The sequence below is a fragment of the Antechinus flavipes genome, chromosome 3 (genome assembly GCF_016432865.1).
Source record: "Antechinus flavipes isolate AdamAnt ecotype Samford, QLD, Australia chromosome 3, AdamAnt_v2, whole genome shotgun sequence".
NCBI classification, from domain to species: domain Eukaryota; kingdom Metazoa; phylum Chordata; class Mammalia; order Dasyuromorphia; family Dasyuridae; genus Antechinus; species Antechinus flavipes.
This window is the reverse complement of record NC_067400.1, coordinates 630,864,084-630,887,492: the sequence shown is the minus strand read 5'-3', so window position 1 is coordinate 630,887,492 and position 23,409 is coordinate 630,864,084. Positions and strand designations below refer to the sequence as shown.

Below are 23,409 nucleotides of genomic sequence, written 5' to 3'. Positions count from 1 at the left end.
TCTGCATAGAAAGAGAGTTTTCTGAGCAGGGACAATCAGTGGCCCTGCCCCACCCTCAGGGGAGAGATTCCACCCTGGGAGGGAGCAGGGAGGGTTCAGCTTTGATCTCATGCCCTCCCCCCAAGGCTTTGGACTCTCTAGGGTCCTAATGTCTGCACAGACCTGAGAGCTAACAAGGCTTCTAATGTAAGGCCGGAGAAACTGAGGCAAGACAGAGACCAGAGAGCTCCCAACATTCTAACAACGGGAGAGTCTGATTGACTGGACAGGATTCTATTCTCAAAGTATCCAGTGGTTAATGTGAGTTCTCAGTGACATGGATACACACACACACACACACACACACACACACACACACACACACGGCACAACCACAGGGGTAAAGCAAGGCAGGGGCAGGGGCAGAACACAGAGCGCGGGAACAGACTATGGATCTGGTTCTGACAGCGTCGATGGGAGACACCGGACACTGATAGGAGCCAGCAAGTCTGGACTCCCTCTTATCGTGAGTCCCACATTAACTTTTTATAACCTTAGAGCAAATGGCCCTCAGTCCTTAAGGAACCAGAAGCAGGGTTTGCAACTAAGGGGATCAGGCAGAACAGTTAAGGAAACTTGAGACAGAACGATTTAGGGAAACCGAGGCAGAACCAATTAGGGAAACTGAGTCAGGACAATTAAAGAGAACTGTGGTACATTAAATAAAACTAGAAAAATGCAAGGACAAGTCTCTCCCTGATAACCCCAGAGTTAACAGCAGTACAAAGGCTCCCTGCTGCAAGCATGTCAGGTCTATAGTTCTGGGGCACCATCTCAGCCAGAGGATCCGGTGTGAGATGGACAGTTCACTGTGAGTTAGGTCTGTGGTCATTTGTGCGCTTAACTCAGTCTCTGATAACAGAGAAACATGGCCAAGGGCTCAAACCCACACAGAGGGGCAGATCTCTCCAGGGGAGAAGGGCGAGGCTTGGAGTAGCTTCACCTGCCCCCGGCCCATTGAAACAGACAGAGCTGCAGAAAAGATCAGATTGCAGAGCAGATTTTGCATAGTTAGAGCATCAAGGCCCGCAGATCCCAAACAAGGTCCTTTGAAATGCTGAAGTACTAATTAATGAACTGTGGTTACAGGACTGAAGAAAAACAGATGAGAGAGATTGCCAGTCCCAGGACAGGTGTCTGGTTTCTAAAGCTTTTCTAACCAAAATAGCCCCAAAACTGAGTCTGCCCGGGCAATTTTAACAGGCTATGGGATTCCAAAACTAAAGCATCCAAATTCTATCTGAACTAGTGAGATGGGGGTGGGGGAGAAGTGCCTAAGGCAAAGTGAATAGGAGCTAGTGGTTCCCATTCTTTCAGGTATTTTGAAAAAAACACACCAGTTTCCCCAATGTTCTGTCTCTTCCTCCCTCTGGTTTTTCCTCTCAAGGAAAGGAATTACCAAATGACCATTCCCCATATAAATCCCAAGAGTGAATCAAATTCCCCATACACAACAGACTAGTACAGTAGCATTTCCTAAAAATCCCTCAAACATAACAGCAATAATTACACAGTTTTAACAAATCCCATCCCAAACCTTAAACACACAGTAATAGATGATCCAGGCAAGGTTTAACAGTCAGTCCTCAATCATTCCCAAAGTCCCTCATATCAGTCCAAAGTACACTCGATGCAGGGTCCAGTCCATCCTCTTGATGCGGGAAAGATTCCTTTCTAGATTCCCAGCCTCTCCTAGTTAATAATGTAAATTGCCCTTTAACTCACAAATCCTGGTCCCTTTGAATTCCAATAGAAGATCTGACCTGTCCCAGCCCCACCCGGATCTGAGCCAACTTTGGGGCTATGCCCGAAAGCCCCTCCAGCTAAGTCTCCTATTATAAAAAGGCCACGCTGGGAACCCCTCTTTGCAGAGATTCCAAACATGGCTACCATGTGAGGACCCTCTGTCCACTGGACCCTCTGTCCAGTGCCCTCCTTATCTCTACCTTTGCCTATACTTTAACTTTGCTTACTCAATAATAAACCTCTTTTATCAATCTAGCTCTCCGGGCCAATAAATGCTTTTATTGGGAACTCGCGCCGCTACTAGACCCCCTTGCGCCGAATCTGTACCCCAAACCTGCCACTAGACCTTAACCCTAATTTCATTTAGGTACCCCAAAGCTAGACTTCAAAACTCTCATTTAAGAAAACTGCTTCTGGCTGTGAAGTGATAGGAGGCTCTCATTCCTTGCAGAATGGGTGCATCATGCTGACAATCAAAGCTGATCAAAGCTGATCCAGGTTCCAGAAGCAAGCCAATATCTGTAATTTGACTAAAATCTAGAACAAAAAACACAAATCTAACAAAGAAAGATTACATCAGTTCACCAGACTGCTGCAAAATATGAGGAGGCCAAAATAAATGGTTTCCTATGTGAAAAGATGAGTTTGCTTTACAGGCCAGGCAGAAGGCTGCAGTCCCAAGTTGTAACAGCAGTGAGGTCTCACAGACCCCTGTTCATTGTCCTCTTATCATGTAGAAACCTCAAAGAAACAAAACACAAATATCCAGTGACAGACAGATGATCTGGGGAAATACTCCGTTACCCAAGCATTTAGGATACAATGATTACATATAACCAGACTGAAAATAGCAAAGCATGACATAATTAAATTGCATTAACAGCTTCTATTGACCATTGCTCTGATCACAGAGATCAGTTACAGAAGGAAAAAAATGCAAGAACGTAATTATAACATAACATAGGCAGTTAAAACCCAACCTTCAGCACATACAGAATGAAATAGCTTTAACAGAGTTAAATCTGCTAAATCAATCATCCCAGTAACTGTCAGAGGGTGGAGCTTTAAAACTCCCAAATAGCATTAACTAATCAACTATAAACCCAAGAAATTTTACCTCCAATAACAGATTTCATTAATCAAATGTCTGATAACTCCTAAACAAAGATTTACCATAACCTTATAATAATAACAGAAAGAAATGTTGTCTCAGTAAGTCCACAACTTAGAACAATTATCATACCTAAGTAGAGGTTACATGAGTGAACATTATACATACAAACCATTTTGCTTTTAAAATGCTCAATACATAGAAAAATATCCCAAATTGCATATTGTCCATAACAGAAACATTTTCAAAAAGACAAAGAAAAAACTATCATTTTCAGAGGCCCTTTAAATAACCTCAGGATGACCCAATGCAATCAATTTAAACTTATAAGAAAGACCCAATTCCACATAAAAGAATTCAAGACGGTTTTTAACATAGCAATTAAACTTTTAGAAATATTCCTACCAAAGTATGGATCACATTTATGACCATTTTCCTTAACCAAGAAAACCTTTATGTGTCAAAGAAACAAATATTCAATCAATTAATCTAAAAGCAAGCCTGTGCTAAAAATCATACTTTGCTGCACTGGCCATAATCAGATAAGGGGAAAAAAAAAATAGCAGGAACATACTCAGGGGGGGTGAGGAGAGGAGAGGATTTCACGAGGCTATCCGTCCCCCACTCCTGACCCCTAGGAAAAAAACTTCCCTCAGGTTCCCCACTCAATTTCTCACAAGGGGATCCTTTTCAAGAGTTAGCCCATCAGTTTCCCAACATCAGGTTTCTTCCCAAATCACCCACTTCCAACTTTCTCTTTCCCCCGGCTACATACTTGAACAATCTCTTTAAAGAACTTTCCTACCCAGATACTCCTTTGCCCAGGTAGCAAAAGGCAGTGGGGGTGGGTGGCTCCCTCCCCCACCTAGTCACCTTCTCCCAAAAGTCTTTCTTTCACCTTCCTAAAACCATGCAAACCTCTAATTGCCCTCCAAATCAGTCCTTCCCAAATCACCTGCATTCCTCTTTCCTTTTTCCTTCAAAAACCTGTGAGATCCACACTATAGTGGATAGCCCAAAACGCCACAAAACCCACACATGTCCAGCAGAGCTCGATTTAAAGTATAACTTATGTTAACAAATAACTCAATATATTTCAGAAGGTAACAAACTCCAAACCAAACGAATACAGGGCTCTTACAAATGCTTTTTTGTTATTCAACCTGAATGTAGTCAGACAGTAATTAGCATCTCCAGGCAGAGCTTCCATGACCCAGCCCAGGCTTAATTGGAATTCTATTGTTTTCTTTTTTTTTTCTTTCTTCGTTTTTAGTAAGAAAGTTATCAATATTCAAACAAATTCCAGGATCTCATACTCAGAATAAACAAATTTAGCATGCAAAGGCTAGAGCATGATCATTTCTCACAATTTTTTCTGGTTTCAGAGTGATGGTTTCAGAACCATCCCAAACTTCTTAATCAAATTCCTTCCAGCAAAGACTTAGCCAGTTCCATTCACTTACAAGTTAGTTTAAAAATTGCTCTTCTCTCTCTGTCTCTCTCTCTGTCTCTCTCTCTGTCTCTGTCTCTCTGTCTCTGTCTCTCTCTCTCTGTCTCTCTCTCTCTCTCTCTCTGTGTGTATATATATATATATAAACTTTCCAAACTTTCAAATCCCTTTCAATCTATTTATTCATTCATTTATTTATTTATTTATGAATTAGTGCAACAGATTAAAATTAGAAATCACAATTTTTTACTAAGCACCTTTGGAACATTCTTAACAAAGTTTTTCAACCAACAAAACAGACAAATCACACAAAACACACAGAACATAGACCACAACCAACAGAATAGACAGAATAGTCTCACCCAAACAGAACCAGATCAGGACCCTCACAATGGCGTCTCATGGGGGTCAGCAGGAGTCCATCAACACTGAGTCCAGCTATGCCCTCTTGTTATACATACAGGAGTACTCACAGACCAGGCAGGCGGCTGCAGAATAAACAGTTGCAGGGGCCCCTCAGAAAAGCCCCTAGAACTGGCTTTTACAATGCTTTATGCCAATTTTGGACAGAATTCAAAATTTGGGTCTCACTCTCCTGGTCCACAGAAAAGAGATTACTGAATATTACAGGCCAAGGAAGGTCTCTCTGTGGCCACCCCCTAGGATCCATAATCTCTTTCGCCCTCCAGGGAGAAGGACTGGCCATCAGATTGAGCCAAAGGCTTACCTCTGAGGGGGGGATTTGGGGAAGAGACACCTCCAAGTGAAATAGCCCAGGCAATAAAATTCAAGGTGGCCATAGTAATGCATAAGTTATAAAGAAATTTATTACCTGCCTGGATAGTGGTCTGCATGGCCTAGAGGGACCTCCAGTAGGATTCTGGCATGGTTCCATGTCCAACTGAAGTAAGCATTCTTGTTCACTCTTGCTGGCACATTTTGACACTAAACAGTGACTTGGCTTTACAGGACAAAAGATACAATGGCAGATGTTAACATAGTTTATAGGTCAGGGTTATGGAACAGATACCCCTCATTGTTGAGCAGGCACTTTGAAGTGCAAAACACCTCCTTTAACCTAACTGAGCAGACATTTCTCTGCAAGCCCAAGGCCCTTTAACCTAAGACTGAGGGAGGGGAGTGGAGGCCAGTCCTTTGTCCATTTCACTTCTTGCAGATGAATTTTGTTCTTCTTTTGTCTAGTTCAGTAAAATACTTTCTTGGGAGTCTGATTGGGAGTCTAAATAAATAGATTTGTTACTGGAGTATTGTTATCTTTATTATATTTTCTTGATCTATCCACGAGCACGTGATATTTTTCCAATTGCTTATGTGTGGAAAGGTGAAGAACTTACAGATTAAACACATATTGATCAGACACTGTTAACTAAAGTAGATCAGCCTATGGGCCCCAGTCACATGATTTTAAATGAGACCTGGACTGCATTCCATTGTCCAAAGAAGGAATTAAGTGGCCAAAGCTGTATATCACCTTTTTCACTGCATTTCACTGACCAAATAGGGAGATAAAGGTTTATGTAACCAATCACAGCCGGTAAAGGGTGGGATTTTGGGGGTTCTTTGTCTAAAATGTGTAAAAGTTGTAAGAGTCTTCAAGTGAATGACTCTCCTCCTGTGGGTATGTTTGCTGTCCTTTCGGGCCCACAGGCCAGGACGGTCCGCTTCTCGAGATTCTAATAAATTCTTTCTGTACATCATTTGGAGTGACTCCTGAGTAGTCAGTTTGGGTAGGTGCAATTGCCCCAAAGTTTTGGGGGCTCGTCTGGAATGGTGTCTTTTGGGGAGACGGGTGTGCACCTTGAGTGGAGGCGGGCATCCACGGAGGAATTTTTCCAGTGGTCTCCAACTCAAGCATGTGCGTCCTTCCTCCCTATCAGACAATGGACCGAAGCAGGGGGACTCAATGATGTACAGAAACTAATATTTAGTGTGATGTTCAACAAGATTTCACTTCTGTGCATCCAAGATTATAACCATGAAGTTTTGTTCTATTGAGGTTAGTAAGGAGAAAAGCATGAGCTACCTAAGTCTTAAGTCATCATTATTTTTGCTTTTAATTATCTGTGTATCTTTTTTGTGCCTTTCTGTTCAATTGTTCATTTTCTTCAGATGTGGAGCCCAAGTTTGAAAGGAATGAGCTGACTAGAAAGTTGGGACTTTTGGTGGAAGAATGTATCCTGCAAACATTCATGAAGGATGGCCCCTGCGCCTTGACATTGAGGGAAATCCATGCCTCTAACATCAAAGTAGATAACTCGAAGTCTGACTGTGAATTCGAGAAAAGTAGAAAGAGATTCAGGCAATCTTCTTTCCTAAGTCATTATAAGAAAATGAATTCAGGGAATAACTATCTTCTGGATAGTGAATATCAGAAATGTTTTCCTGAACAAGTAGGGCTTTTTCATTCTCAGGAGAAACCTCCTGAAATACTAATGAATCCAGATATTTGATGGGAAATGGCCTTCAAGAAGAGTTCAGAACTTAACAGATATCAGAAAAATGATAATGGGGAAATGTTTTGTGTGAGTAGTCAAGCTGGAAAGGCCTTGAATCAGACTGCTAAGCTCCTTGGTCAGCAGGCAGTTTGGAGAAGAAAGCAACCTGATGAGTATAATGAATGTCAAGCAATGTCATCCCATCATTCATCTCTTCCTTACCAATCTAGAGTTGACCTTGGAATGAAAAAAACCTTCATTTGGTGAGTGTGGGAAGGCCCATAGTTGGAATTCAGACCTTGATAGATCTCAGAAGATTCATCCTGGAGAGTTTTATAAATATAATGAAGGTGGGAAGATCTTCACACAGTGATTCTTTCTACCTATACATGAGGGATTCCACACTGGTGAGAATCATTTAGAAAGTAATTACTGTGGAAAGACTTTTGCATCTAGTTCCACTCTTAGTGAGCATCAGAGTCTACACTGGAGAGAAACCTTATAAGTGTAATCAATGTGGAAAGACTTTTATAAAGAGATCTGCTCTTGCTGTACATCAGAGAATCCACACAGGAGAAAACCCTTATAAATGTAATCATTGTGGAAAGGCTTTCACATGGAAGGGAGATCTTGGCAGACATCAGAAAATTCACATTGGAGAGCAACCTTATAAATGTAATCAATGTGGAAAGGCTTTCATATATAATTACAGGCTTGCAGAATATCAGAGAATCCACACTGGAGAAAAACCTTATGAAGGTAATCAATGTGGAAACACTTTCACCCAGGCTTTACATCAGAGAATCCACACTGAAGAGAAACCTTTTAATGGTAATCAATGTGGAAAGCTTTTTACACAAAGTATCAGTCTTGCTGAACATCAGAGAATCCAATCAACAGAAAATTTTTATAAATGTAATGTGGAAAGGCTTTTATAAAGAGATCCCATCTTGCTGTACATCAGAGAATGCACACAGGAGAATTTTTATTCATTGTGGAAAGGCTTTCATAACCGGAAAAAATCTTGCTGTACATCAGAGAATGCACACAGGACAAAAGCCTTTTAAATGTAATCAGTGTGGAGAGGCTTTCAGAAAGAGAGACAGTCTTGCTTTATACCAGAAAAGGGGGCATGGCAGGGAATGTGGCAGGGGGCTGAAGGGCTTAAAGAAATCTCCCCAGCTCCTCCCAGGAGCTCCTGGCTTCCCCAAACAGGAGGAGCCTGATACAGCCTCTTACCCACGGATCTTCAGCACTAAGGAACGGATTTAGCTCTTAAAAGCACCAGTATGGATTTGCTTTGGGGTCAGGGGGCTTCTGTGAGCAGCACAGAGGGCTCTTTGGTGGTCTCATGAAATACAATATAGAAAGCATGGCCCCAGTTCTCCACGCCCCTCCAGTTGGTAACTACTCCATGTTCAGTGAGTTATTCCGGGGTCAGAACTCCTCCCTGGCTCTCAGCCTAATCTCCCACAGAGCCTTCTTCCCAGCCCTCACCCACCGTCACACCCTGATGTCCGGGGTGCTCACAATGGAAGCAAAGACATGCCCAGGGGCACTGCCTCCTGCATGTTCTATGCCATAGAACAGAGTTTTCTTTGTGCTGCCGTTAAGTATTTGGTAGTCAGGTTGGTCTTGGGCCCCTGCCTTTGCCGAAAGTCTTTCCTCGTTGAATTTTTTATATGGTTTCTCTCTGGTGTGGATTATCTCATATATAGCCAGACGGGAACACTATCATACTGCTTCTCTTTACTGAGGATTCTCTGATGTTTACCAATCTTGGATTTGTAGCTCAGTGCCTTTCCACATTAATTTCATTTATAAGATTTCTCTTGGAGGGGGATTCTCTGATGTGCAGTTGGAAAAGACCTCAGTGTGAAATCCTTTCCTCACTGACTACAAAGTGTTTCTCTCCATTGTGGATTCTTTGACCTTCAACAAGATTTCACTTCTGGGCAAAAGCCTTTCCACACTGAATACTTTCAAAAGCTTTCTTTCCAATGTGAGTTCTCTGGCGTCTAGTAAGACAGACACTGTATGTAAAAGCCTTTCCACATTGATCACATTTAAAATGATTATCTACCATGGGGATTCTCTGATGTTTGCTAAGATCTCCATTGAAAATGAAACACTTTTCAAATTGATTACACTTTTAAGGCTTTTCTCCTATGTGGTTTCACTGACTTTCTTTATGAAAGCCTTTCCACATTGATTCAATTTATGACGTCTTCTCTCCTGTGTGGATTCTCTGATGTGTTAAAGATTTGCGCTTCATGTAAAAGCTTTCCCACATTGATGACATATATAAGGTTTCTCTTCAGTGAGGATTCTCTAATGTTCTATAAGCTGGTACTTAAGTCTGAAAGCCTTTCCACAATGATTGCATTCATAAGGTTTCTCTCCAATGTGAATTCTCTGATGTTCTGCAAACCTGTAATTACTTATGAAAGCCTTTCCACATTGATTCCATTTATAAGGCTTTTCTTCCGTGTGGATTCTCTGATGTTCTACAAGCATGTGATTTCTTATGAAAGCCTTTGTAAGGGTGAATGCTGAAAATTATCCATACACATAATTTGAAAATAAAAGGCCTTAATTAATAAAAAAAATAATATTTCCAGATAGTGTATGATGCAGTGGGACAGAGGGTTTCTTACCTCTAGGAAGCCTGTCCTGCTTGATAAAAAGCATCAGTCCAGATGTGGGAGAGGAGGGTGGGGTGGAGGAAGTGCAGGTATTTTTGTATATGGAAATGATGTGATCCTAGCTGAAAAGTTTTATCTTTGTTTCTTCTTTCTTCATTTGTGTAAATGTCTAAATTGCCTCCTGCCCCCAACAAGGATGGACAGGAGAAAACCTCAGCTGGGCAGTTAGCCAGAAACCTCCCCCCCCCCCCCCAGGAGCTCCTGGCTCCCCCAAGCGGGAGGGGCCGATACAGCCTCTTAGCCCCGGATCTTCCGCGCTGAGGAAAGGACTTTGCTCTAAAAGCGCCGGCGCGGACGGGAAAAGTAAAAACACACGTGGGGGTTTTACCCCCTTCTCCACGGGGCTGAAGGAGGCGCTTCAAGGGGGGCCAGAGACCCGCGTTTCAGGGGGGCAGCTTGGAGGGAGGCTCACTCCCCCCCACGGACGGAGGGATGAGCGGCTGCCCCGGGGGAAATGTCCAAAGGAACAGAAACGGCATCAAACCCGCGGCGGGGCCTGAGAGGGCTGAGCATGGGCGGGGTCTCTCCCTGTGCCCCTCACCGAAGGGGGGATGGGGAAAGGGCGCAGGTCCCGTGGCCCCGCCCGGGAGAAGGGGGGGCCGAGCCCTCATTTGTAATTATGCAAATGATCGAACACAGAACGTCCACGTGCACTTTCCCATCGGGAATTTCCGATCACATCCGGGTCTCTTTCCTGTACGGAGCCCCACGTTCCATCATCCCCCGCTCGTCCCCAAAGGCCTGGGAACACGCCCTGGGGCGCAGGCGCTGCCTTCTGGGCCCCGGGTTTATTTCTTTTCTTTCTGTTCTGGGAGACCGGGGGGGGGGGAGCAAGAGGGAGTTTTTGCGCAGGCGCGCCTGGGACTTCCCTTTTCCTCCTTAAGCTCCTCCTCTTCTGCACCGGTTCCGGGCGGGTCTTGGGGCAGTTTCCAAAGCTGCGTGTGTAGGCTCCGAGTGTGGGGGTGCGCGTGCGAGAGAAGGGAGCCTTTGGAGACGTGCAAAAGTGCAGTAGCTGTGAGTGGGGGGCGTGTAGCTGGAGTGCGCGCGTGCGCGTGGGTGTGGCTGCACCTGGGCGCCTTAGCCCTGAGTGACTTCACTTGTGCAGGAGGAGACGGGGGAGGGGCCGGTGCTGTTGCTTCGCTGCAGCTTGGGGGGCTGCTGAGTGTCTCTTGGGGAGCCCAACTGACCCCTCACCCACTGAGCCCGGCCGGCCTTGGCCCTTTGCACACGTGGAGGGGGCGAGGATCCTGAAACTTGATCCGCGGTTACCTCAGTTTCCCCTAGTGTAAAAAGGGGGTGAGAGGTGCCCCTCCCCCTCTCCCTCCCAATGAGATCCCTTCTGCAAACCACTAAATACAGGTCCTTAATGCAGGAGCGCCCTCTACAGGCAGCTCTCAGTGTGACCTGTGCCCAGTCCTCCCCTTTGCCTTGACTGGTGGAGGAGGTTCCCAGGCAGGACTGGAAGGGGGAGGGGTTGTTCAGGGTCTGGGCCTCCCATCCAGCTCTGCCCTTTGACCCTCATCCCTCCTGGTGGTCTTGGGACCTCTCCCAGCAGTTCTGGAGCCTTTGGGAGGAGGGGGCCCCTGTTACACTTGGGGAAACTGAGGCAGGCAGGGATGAAAGTCTTGGCCAAGGTCATACGAGACTGCCGGGGATTCCGGTGAAGGCGCTGTGACCTTGACCCCGTTGGGCTCACGCTCTCTGCACGTTCCTCTCCCCAGAGTGTAGGAAACCTTAATGTCCCGTGGGGGGTCCTGGGAGGGTCTCCCTGCCCCCACAGGTGAGAGCTCTGTCTCCTTCTTTGAGCCCTGATTTATCTGCCTCCTTCTCTCTGACATCTCTGGGCCTCCTCCTGGGGAGCAGCCGCCCCCCACCTCCCTGCCCTCAGAGCTCTCTCTCTCTCATTGTGGGCAGGTCAGCACCAGCCCGGGCAGAGGAGCCTCAGACCCCGGCCTCCCTCTCTGAGGTCCCTCTCCCTCCCCCGCCCGGCCGGCAGAGCGCCCAAGCCCGGAACCAGACAGATGGCGCTTGGCAGCCAGAGACCCTTGTGCCAGGTGAGTGCCGACCTTCCCTAGAGATGAGCATCAGCATTAGCCCAGAGGGAGCCCAGGAAGCTTCCTCCTGTCAGAGGGAGGGGGCCCTGGCAGGGCCGGCAGCAGGGCAGGAATCTTCCTCTTGGCACTGCCCATTCCTGCCCCCTCAGGCCACACGGCGGCTCCCAGGGCTCTCTGAGTCCCTCCTTTGCCAGGTCTCAGGACCCGTCAGTGAGCATTGAGAACGGGTGCTGGGTGCCAAGCACTTTGCCAACCTACTGGGGAGGCAAAGGAAGGTTAAAAAATAATGATTCCTGCCATCCCTGAGCTGACAGTCCAGTTTGGTACAACCATTTCATCAGGTGTGTCCACACAAGCTCTACAGTGTAGACAGGAGGAACTTTCAGAGGAAAGGCTCCACCACTTTGGGGACCAGGAAAGTCTCTTTTTTTCCAGAAGCTGAGATGGGAAGGAAGCTGGGGGGGCCAGGGGAGGGGAGAGTGAGAGAAATCCCTGGATGCCGGAGTTATGGGATGGAGGGTCCTGGTCAAGGCTCAGCCAGGGCCCAGTGTCCCTGGGTCCAGGAGGAGGAGGGGAAGAAGGTGGGAGAAGCCTGGCCTGGCTTTGGGGCTGGTTCTGTGGTGTCTGCCATGAGCTGCGAGCCTTAGAAATAGGGTCTCCTTTGATCCCATTGTGAGAATGGTTTGGGTCTTTACTGGGGACACCCAGAGTAAGGGAGCAAAAGGTCCAGCAGAGACTAAACTGGGCTTTATTTGTCCACTCGGGAGCGGGACGTTTTCCATGGGTGGATGAGGGACGTGTGTGTGTCCTACTTCAACAGAGGCACAGACACAGTCTCTCCTCCTTAGCCACACTAATCTCCTTCGACTTGACTAGGTTTTGTCTTGTAGCCAGGCTCACAACCAAATTCAGGTTAGGATGAGATCCAATTAGGGCAAAGGGGAAAAAAAAAGGGACCTTTTCAGAAAAGAACAAAAGATGTGGTTCTGTGCATTTAGAGTCAGAAAGGTCAGTTGCAGAGGTTTTTTCCCATAAATCCATAGACCAGGCCAAGGACAATTGTAGCTTTTTAAATATGGAGCAACTGAACATTTGCCAAGTCCTTTATTAGCCAGAATAATAATAGGCGGAATAGGTCCTGGAAGTGAGTGCATGAGTATTCTTAAAGGGATTGGTAGAAGGAACAAAATCAATGTATTGACACTGTGCACAGCCAGTGTAGAATCAAGTGGATTTACTTATGCTGGCTTAAATATTCAGAAAAGCTCCATTTGCTGGCTAAAAGCCTCAATGGTATATGTTGGGGGACATAAGTGCACATGGTGTGATTGTGTTTCCCAGAGTTCAAGGAGGAAGCAGATCGGGAGGGGGTGACCTAAAGATGGCCCTACAGCAGCACCAGGGAGGATGGTGAGGGTTGGGTGCCATTGAGAAACCTCCCCAGTCAGGAGGGCCTCTGGGTGGGCTGAGATCTGAGGGAAGCAGGAGTCTGGCATGAAGAGGGCCCCAAGACCACTTCTGGTTCTATGAGGGGGAGTCAGGGAGAGTATAAGTCGGCCTCCTGACCTCTCTGACCTTTGGGCTCAGACCTACCTGGGGAGTGCAAGCACAGCCCTGCATTTCTAGGAGACAACTACGTCAAGGCAAAGTGGTGCTTATTCTCCTCAGGTCTTTTGCAGAGAAGAGAAGCCCCAGGTAAAGTTTGCTCAAATAGATGGACCCTGAATGAATTGGATTTGATTGCTGACAACTTTAAGGAATTTATAGAATTATGATTCTAATGATTCTTTTCTACTAAATGGTCATTTCAAAATCATTCCATAAACCTGTTCTAGTGCTGTTCTTAGATCTTGAATCTAGATATTGAAAAATGAATTACAATACTATAATATTTATTTTAAAATATTTACTTATTTATTCATGCAATTAGATCGATTTAGCTTTGAAAGTAAGAGAAATACTAACAGCTTTCTGTTAGGAAATGAACTAAGGCCATTATAAATTCTTTTTTTGTAGGAAGTTCTTTGGCCTTTAGCAGGTAACTGCCATGTTTCTAGGCCAATCTTTAAAATCTTCAGAGGCTTGACTCAGTGTAATGAAGTGGTTTAGGAAAATTCTCTAGTTCGACCCGACATGGAAGTTACTCAGTTAAGTCTCAACTCAAATGAGGTTTAATTCAATTGCTCACAAATATAATACTAGACAGAAAGGAACCTAAAAGTGAAATATACACAAGAAGTAGATGAGTCAGATGTTTTCAAGAAAATCAAAATGAGAAAAAAAAGTGATTTTCATTTTCAAGGAAGAGACTTGCTCCCAACAAAGAGAACTTCTGAGAAAGCCAATCCTGGCTTCTGCTGGAACTTAAAAAGTTCCAGTTCCAGTTTAGAATGAAAAGGCATCACCTGCCAAGTGCATTTCTCAAGCACATTTCCTATTTTAATAGGTTTGAAAATAGATAGTGCCTTCCAGCATGTCCAAGGATTTGCAGATGTGGGCACTCTCTTGCATGATAGCTATCATCTACCTTGTCACTCCTCTTGATTCCTGATCCCCAATATTCTAGAGTTCTTACATGATGTTGAAACCTTCTTTTTCAGAAAAAATCTATGAATCTCATTCTTAGGCATTTGCTCCATCTCCACCTCCAACTGATAAAATATAACATTTTAAGTCAGAAGGAAATTCTCCTTTTCCCACAGAGTTAGTTTTTTTGTACAATAATTCTGTATTGAAATAACTGAATCCATTCCACAAACACGTGAAGGCAATCATAAAATAAAGACATCTGAAGTTTTTGACCATGACCCATCCTGCCCAGTGTCATCTCAGCCTTTCAGTGTAAGAGGAGAAAATGCTACTTTAAGTAGTCTCATACTCCATCGTGGAAATATTAGGAGTAATATATCTCTGAGGTACTTCTCTTGCTTTTGTCTAGATAAGTATATTTCAGACTTTCAGGAAATTTACCAATTTCTTTTTTTTTTCTGATAGGGAGGAATTTTCCATCCCCTGCTCTTTCTTATACACATTCTAGTACCTCATTGATATGTCAACAACATTTTCCCTCCTTTCATTAGTACGAGCATTATAAGAAATTTTTACAAGCTTTTAGTATTCCAACATGATTCTTATTTCAAACAGAAAAGGCTTTTCTCAGTATCCCATTGGGCCCTTTATGCCTGTTGTAAAGTATTGACTGTGTCAGTCATAAAAGTTATGTGATTTTTTTTTTTTTAAGACAAATCCCAATTCTGGTTCAGTTTTCTCCTCTGGACTGATGAATGTTGGATTAGATAGATTCTGGAATCTCAGCTCAAAATTTTGTGCCTTTTTATGGTTTAGGAGTTGGTGACCTTCAAGGATGTGATAGTGGACTTCACTGAGGAGGAGTGGGACCTCTTGGAGCCTTCTCAGAAAGAGCTGTACAAGGAGGTCATGCTGGAGAATGTCCAGAATCTGCTGTCCCTGGGTAAGGACCATTTCCTGTCCTTTTTTGGTTTTAGTTGTCATTCCAAAAAGCAGAAGCAGGACAGAATGGATATATGCTCTGGTGCATCTCAGGCTTAGGTGCTAGGCCCTGTGGGTGCTCCAACTCTCCATCTATTTTGTTCTTGTCTTATACCTTTTTTTTTTTTTTAATAGCTTTTTATTTACAAGTTATGTGCACGGGTAATTTTACAGCATTGCCAATTGCCAAACCTTTTGTTCCAATTTTTCCCCTCCCCTGTCCCCCGATGGCAGGTTGACCAATACATGTTAAATATATTAAAGTATAAATACAATATAAGTATACATGTCTAAACAGTTATTTTGCTGTACAAAAAGAATCAGACTGAAATGGTGTACTATTAGCCTGTGAAGGAAATCATAAATGTAGGCGGATAAAAATATAGGGATTGGGAATTCTATGTACTGGTTCATAGTCATCTCCCAGAGTTCTTTCACTGAGTGTAGCTAGTTCAATTCTTTACTGCTCTATTGGAATTGATTTGGTTCATGTTATTGCTGGAGATGGCCAGGTCCATCAGAATTGATCATCATATAGTATTGTTGTTGAAGTATATAATGGTCTCCTGGTCCTGCTCATTTCACTCAGTATCAGTTCATGCAAGTCTCTCCAGGCCTTTTTGAAATCATCCTGCTGGTCATTTCTTACCGAAAAATAATATTCCATAATATTCATATACCACAATTTATTCAGCCATTCTCCAATTGATGGGAATCCACTCAATTTCCAGTTTCTTTGCCTTGTACCTTTTTAAAATTGAATCATTTACATCCATTTCAACAGCTGAAGCCATAGATGATTCACATAATCAGTGTTCATTGTCAGGAAAAGCATGATTTTCGTTTGACTGATTCTTGATGTCTCATTGAGTCATTCACTTTCATTTGTTCAGTTCTACTTTTTAGTGAATTTCTTCTTTCACTTAGCTTTTTTATCTCTTTTTTGAATTTGCTGAATTGATCTGTTAAATGACTTGTTTTGTTCATTGGATTTTTTTTTTCCATTGCAACCATTTTACTTTTTAGGGAGTTATTCTCTTTTCCATTTCACCAATGATGTTTTTCAATTTCTTTTTTCATTTTCAGACTTGCCAAATCTATTTTGAGAGGAGTTGTTTTCATGATACTATTTCTGTTTCTTTAGCCATTCCTCAATTGATGGGCCTCTATTTATTTTCCTATTCTTTACCACACAAAAAGAGGTTCTACATATATTTTTGCTCTTGTGGGTCCTTTTCCCTCATATATGATTTCTTTGGTATTTAGACTCAATGGGGTTACTGCTGAATCACAGAATATGCAGAGTTTTATATCCCTTTGGGTCTAATGCCAAATTGCTTTTCAGAATGTTCTGTTCATAACTCCATCTGCAGCATATTAACATTCCACTTTCCCCTTATCCTTTCCAACATTCTTCATTATTTTTTCCTATCATCTGAGGTGATATGGTAGGTGTGAGGTGGTAATAACCCATGATCTCCTGAGAGTACTACAGAGGTGGTCAGCCCATTTCTTCAGGATCCTGTTGGTATCACTGATCAATGTGGCTCCATCAGCACTGAGTAGTTAAGCTTCACTCTATTAAGTGTTTGGCCCATAAATAGCTTTCAGGCATTGTTAAAGTAGTCAGCATCAACCTGAATTTCAAGTGGCCTCTTACTCAGCCCAGAATTTTGAATCTCTCTGAAGTTTTGTTTGCACTTACCTTTTGGGGGAGTTAAATGCTGACTTTTTAAGTGATTGAGGCAACTTACTTGCAGGCCCTGTAGAGTTCTGAGTTTTCGTTTCATAACATGTGAATTTCCCCATCATTTCCATCAGACCAGTTTGGATATTTCCAAGTGTTCTGTCCCAGATTTCTGAATGGGTTACTGTACGACAAATCTCTGAAAGCTGCTCAGTCCTTTTCATCTGACATGTTGCAAACCCTGTTGCCTCCAAGTTAGAAACAAACTATTCTCCCTTGGAGAATCATTTTAATTTGTTGATATTTATTCTGGCTGTTATCTTGCCCTATGGCTGCCCCTTCTGTTGAAGGACCAGTACTCTGCAGTGTCCATCTCCTAGGTCACTTTCACATCCTATAACTTTCTTCTCCTTAATACAGAAAAAGTCTATTAAGAATATCTGTGATGTTTTATGTTATTGATGTTAGTAATGAGAAGGGCTTGATCTACCTAGAAGTCTTAAGTTGTCATTGCTTTTGCTTTTAATTATCTGTGTATCCCTTTTTGTGCCTTTTTCATTTTCTTCAGATGTGGAGTCCAACTTGGAATGGAATGAGAGGACTAGAAAGCTGAGACTTTTTGTGGAAGAATGCGATCTGCAAAGATTCATGAAATATTGTCCCTGTGCCTTGACTTTGAAGGAAATCCATGCCTCTAACATCAAAGTAGATAACTCGAAGTCTGACTGTGAATTGAAGAAAAGTAGAAAGAGATTCAGGCAGTCTTCTTTCCTAAATCACTATAAGAAAATGAATTCAGGGAATAACTGTCTTCTGGACAGTGAATATCAGAAATGTTTTCCTGACAAGGTAGAGCTTTTTCATTCTCAGGAGAAAACTCCTGAAATACTAATGAATCCAAATATTCAATGGGAAATGGCCTTCAGGAAGAGTTCAGAACTTGCCAGACATCAGAAAAATGATAATGGGGAAATGTTTTGTGTGGGTAGTCAAGGTGGAAAGGCCTTGAGTCAGACCTCTAAGCTCCTTAGTCAGCTGGCAATTCAGAGAAGAAAGCAACCTGATGAGTATAATGAATGTCAAGCAATCTCATCCCATCATTCATCTCTTCCTTTCCAATCTAGAGTTGACCCTGGAATGAAAAAACCTTCATTTGGTGATTGTGGGAAGGCCAATAGTTGGAACTCAGACCTTGATAGATCTCAGAAGATTCATCCTGGAGAGTTTTATAAATATAATGAAGGTGGGAAGATCTTCACACAGCAATTCTTTCTAGCTGTTCCTGAGGAATTCCACACTGGTGAGAATTCTTTAGAAAGTAATTACTGTGGAAAGACTTTTGCATCTAGTTCCACTCTTAGTAAGCATCAGAGAATGCACACTGGAGAGAAACCTTATAAATGTAATCAATGTGGAAAGGCTTTCACATGCAAGGGAGATCTTAGCAAACATCAGAGACTCCACACTGGAGAGAAATCTTTTAAGTGTAATCAATGTGGAAAGTCTTTCAGATTCAATTATGTGCTTATAGAACATCAGAGAATTCACACTGGAGAGAAACCTTATAAATGTAATCAATGTGGAAAAGCTTTCATAGCTAGAGCTGGTCTTGCTTTACATCAGAGACTCCATACAGGAGAAAAGCCTTATAAATGTAATCAATGTGGAAAGGCTTTTACACACAGTGCCAATCTTGCTTTACACCAAAGAATCCATACTGGAGAGAAACTTTTTAAATGTAATCAATGTGGAAAGGCTTTTATAACAAGAGCCAGTCTTGCTTTACATCAGCGAATCCACCCTGGAGAAAAACCTTATAAATGTAATCAATGTGGAGAGGCTTTCATAAAGAGAGACAGTCTTGCTTTACATCAGGAAATCCACACTGGAGAAAAACCTTATCAATGTAATCAATGTGGAAAGTTTTTCACATGCAAGGGAGACCTTAGCAGACATCAGAAAATCCACACTGGAGAGAAACCTTTTAAATGTAATCAATGTGGAAAGACTTTCATATATAATTACAGGCTTACAGAACATCAGAGAATCCACACAGGAGAAAAGCCTTATAAATGTAATGAATGTGGAAAGGCTTTCATAAAGAGTACAAATCTTGCTGTACATCAGAGAATCCACACTGGAGAAAAGCCTTATAAATGTAATCAATGTGGAAAGGCATTCAGATATAATTACAATCTTGCAGAACATCAGAGAATCCACACAGGAGAAAAGCCTTACACGTGTAATCAATGTGGAAAGCCTTTCACTTGCAAGGGAGATCTTAGCAAACATCAAAAAATTCACATGGGAGAGAAACTTTTTGAATGTAATCAATGTGGAAAGACTTTCAGAAGAAATTACATGCTTGCAAAACATCACAGAATCCACACACAAGAAAAGCCTTATAAATGTATTCAATGTGGAAAGGCTTTTGTAAAGAGAGACAGTCTTGCTTTGCACCAGGAAATCCACACTGCAGAAAAACCTTATCAATGTAATCAGTGTGGAAAGGGTTTCACATGCAAGGGAGATCTTAGCAGACATCAGAAAATCCACACTGGAGAGAAGCCTTTTAAATGTAATCAATGTGGAAAGGCTTTCATATATAATTACAGGCTTACAGAACATCAGAGAATCCACACAGGAGAAAAGCCTCATAAATGTAATCAATGTGGTAAGGCTTTCATAAAGAGTGCAAATCTTGCTGTACATCAGAGAATCCACACAGGAGAAAAGCCTTATAAGTGTAATCAATGTGGAACGGCATTCAGATACAATTACAATCTTGCAGAACATCAAAGAATCCACACAAGAGAAAAGCCTTATAAGTGTAATCAATGTGGAAAGGCTTTCATGCAAGGGAGATCTTAGCAGACAAGAAAATCAATGGGGGAGAGAAACCTTTTGAATGTAATCAATGTGGAAAGCCTCTTACATTCTGTGCCTGTCTTGCTAGACTCCAGAGAACTCACATTCGAAAGAAATCTTTTGAAAGTATTCAGTGTGGAAAGACTTGCACAGAAGTGAAATCTTGTTGAACATCAAAGAACCCACACTGGAGGGACACACTTTGAATGTAATCAGTGAGGAAAGGATTTCACACATAGGTCCTTTCCAACTGCACATCACAGAATCCACACTGGAAAGACAACTTATAAATCAAATTAATGTGCAAAGGCATTCAGCTACAAATCCAAGATTGCTAAACATCAGAGAATGCTCACTAAGGAGAAGTATTATGATGATAATAAATGTGAAATGATTTCACAAAGACTTCCCATCTGGCTGTATATGAGACAATCCACACTGGAGAAAACCTTATAAATGTATTCAATGAGGAAAGGCTCTCAGAGAAATAGTCCTGCTGAACATCACAGTATTCAAGAGCAAGCCCTGGGGGCAGCTGGGTTGGGCTGGGGTCTCAGCTGAAGTGTCCAAAGGTTGATTTAATTCCTTGAAGCTGGCCAATACAACTGTAGCTGACTAAAATCGAGAATACAAAACAATTCTAACAAATACAGGATCGAATGATCCGAGAGAAAAAGACAAGTCCACAAGGACTTCTATAAAATGTACAAAGACCAATGTATATTGAGCAGCAATCTTCAAGTAATGAAATATATTTATATCACAGGTCATACAATATATACCTATCTTAAAGATGTTTCAGTTTTAGTTTCAAATTAACAATAAAATAACAGTTCATTCTTATGGCCAATCCTGCTAATTGTTCTTACATTATTTTGGAAACCTATAAAGAATTTATTTCACCAAACGTTTACATGTATCTATAACAAATGGACTAGGCCAAATACTCATGCATCAAATTATTTAGGATATATTGACTATATATTTTCATATTGAAAACATATACTTGAATTTCTGTTGACTATTTACTCTTATCAGGAATTGTCATAATACGAAAATATGGAGGTATGATAGTACCATCACAACTGATTCTTCATGCTTCAGCCTGAGAGCACACACATGACAAAACTTCCTTAGTTTAGATTGATATCCATTTCTAATAGTATTACTTTATCAGACTCAGGAATGATCAGGTATGAAATAAAGAAACAGAATTGGGAAACTGAGTTGGAAAGATCTCATTTTGAGTAAAAGTTCCCAACACATTCAGACTATTTATTCAGGGTCACATTTCTCTGAGTAGCTTATTAAATTTCTCTTAAGTGGTAGGTTTCTGTCTTAATGCTTAGGCAATCAAATTCAAAACTCAGAAATAATATTTCAGTTGCTGTTCCAAGAGGTTTCATCTCCCATATCAAATTCTACTAACTGCAACTTAAGGCTAGATAAATTTTCTCTCTTACCAAAGTTCACCAAAAGTTTACCAAAACTTAAACACATAAAAGATTGTTTAACTTGTTTCATACGTTAAACTCATCCTGGTGTAAAGGATTGTTCATTAAATGAACTTACAGAATTTTTGTATGTAATTTCCTTATTATATATTTTACTATATCTCTTAAACAAGCTCTTTTTTCAGGGCTGATGCCCTTATATATCCTGAAAGTTTAAGAAAACTGACAAGTTTAGAATTAAAAGGTTGTGCAGTGGTTCCAGGGAAGGAGCTGAGCTGTTTGTTGCCCAGCTCCCACACTTCATCGAGTTTTGGTGGGCTATGCTGCGTGCAGTAATTATCAGATTCAGGTTAACATGATGACAATAGTTCCAAATTATTTAGTTAACAAAATTTCTTTTTAATTTTTCCTGACAATAACCAAATAATTTTTGTTATAATTTTTCTATTAATTTTCTAGCGCAGTGAAAAACATCTAATTCCTTAATTTATAATTTGAAATGGCATGAAGAAGGCTAAATAGAGTGTTCACCTTCTTAATAGTTGCCACATCTTTCTGTCTCCAAACTGTTGAGCTGAGAAGCTCTCATGAGATGATTTTCATTGCCTTAAATAATTTTCCTTTTTTTTTTTTTTTTTTTTTAGAGAAAAGGCAAGGCAATGTATGTATGTATATGTAGATACACACCAGTATACACACACATATGTGCATATGTATATTTTTGTTTAACTAAAACATTCTTGAAGTTTATATAACTTTAATTCACTAAATTTCCTTAACATCAATAAAATATTCTGGACAAAGTGAATATCCATTTTGAATGTTTTCCAGTTTTACACAAATTATTTTTCCTTGTTGAGCCAGGAAAGTTAAGATATAATTTTTTTGTGTCTGGACCCTGTGAAGTCTGATTTTAGATAATTCAAAAGCAGGCAGATGTTTTTGACAGTTTTAAAGTTAGCTATGAAATTTTCCTAAATTTAATGCAAATAGATTACAGTTTATATATTCTTATAATGGACTTTGATTAAAGTTCTTATAAACCACTTTTATCATATCTCAAATAAATTATATTTTCTTTCTCTCCCTCATCCCTTCTTCATGTCAGGGAAGGAAAAAGGAAAGAGAAAGAGATTCCTTATACTATCTTCCTAGGCCTAGTGAGGCCCAGTTGAATTTGCTTAATGTTACACATCCCAAAATATATCTCTCTCAACATTAGCATTGCATATTGGTCACATCTAAAAAGCCATGGAATTATCAAAATATGAAGCAATTGAACATTCATATGTCATTTGTTTTTTGTTAAGGAACTATCAACATTAATTGTCTTTATAAATCAGAAAACTGGTCAGATGTAGCTTAATTTGCCATTGATTACAGAGCTAGTCCATTTCTGTAGTTGAAACAAAAATTAGTGAATTTACAAAAAAAGAAAAGATGTTGAGTGTCTTACACACTCCACCACGCTGCCATACTGAATGCCACTAGCGGCACCCAGATTCTTCTCAAGCACTTGCTGATGAAGCTAGGGTTGCTGGAAACAGAATTCTGAGAATGGTGGCATTTGACTCCCACCCCATCTGCATTCCTCCAAGCTTGGTTGGGCAGGAACTTTTTGCAAGGTTTTTGAATCTACCTCTATTAAGGCTTTTTCTACAATACTTTAACATATGAGAGAAGTTAGGAAATAATAATAAAGATGAAAACAATCCCATCAGTAATTCCTTGAAAGTTTTACTTCCACCTGGAGCTGAAGATAACTCCAGACAAGATAACATTCAAAGAAAAGTTAGTAAAAACGGCTATTTCCCTAATTGTTATTTTTGACTAATTTCCAAATTCCATATGAAACTTTCAGGAATCTGTAAGATAATATTTTAATTTTATTTTCTAATTCCTTTTTCTGTGCATTTTTTTTTAATCTTTGGCCAGAGGTTTTAAATTCACAGGAAAAAAGATTAGGCCCCTTTTTAGGAAAGTTTTCAGTATATAAACTACAGCACAGAGATTTTTTCTTGCTGATTGCCTATGACTCCAAAATCTAGCTTACAAACACACAGGACATGGACATTCTGCGCAGAAACAAACAGACATAAACAAAAATGACATGGAAGAGAATTGTCCCAATTTTGTATAATGCTTTAAACTTGAAAAATAATAATAAAAAACTACATCATTGTTGTCACTTGCACAAGCATCAACCATTCTTTTACACACTCATATACAAAAAAAATTACTGTTAAAAAATCTTCTTTTAACACAATAATCAGGACTTGGACTGTTTCAAAAAACAGAAAATTTGCTGTCTGCAAAATATTAAGAAGAT

The 23,409-nt window shown here is 41.3% G+C and overlaps 3 protein-coding genes across 6 annotated transcripts in view; 1 reads left to right on the top strand and 2 right to left on the bottom strand.

The window, feature by feature from the left end:
• The window catches only part of LOC127556769 (zinc finger protein 665-like), a 572,139-nt gene that overhangs the window by 199,742 nt on the left and 348,988 nt on the right, over positions 1 to 23,409 (bottom strand). The gene's annotated exons all lie outside the window — the stretch shown is intronic.
• The window catches only part of LOC127556748 (zinc finger protein ZFP2-like), a 605,234-nt gene that overhangs the window by 322,635 nt on the left and 259,190 nt on the right, over positions 1 to 23,409 (bottom strand). The gene's annotated exons all lie outside the window — the stretch shown is intronic.
• Positions 11,124 to 20,476, top strand: LOC127557671 (zinc finger protein 665-like). Its single transcript, XM_051990981.1, has 5 exons — positions 11,124 to 11,167; positions 11,422 to 11,561; positions 13,149 to 13,204; positions 14,907 to 15,033; positions 17,327 to 20,476. The coding sequence occupies exons 1-5, from the start codon at positions 11,124 to 11,126 to the stop codon at positions 19,627 to 19,629; spliced, it is 2,670 nt and encodes an 889-aa protein (XP_051846941.1). The 3' UTR covers positions 19,630 to 20,476.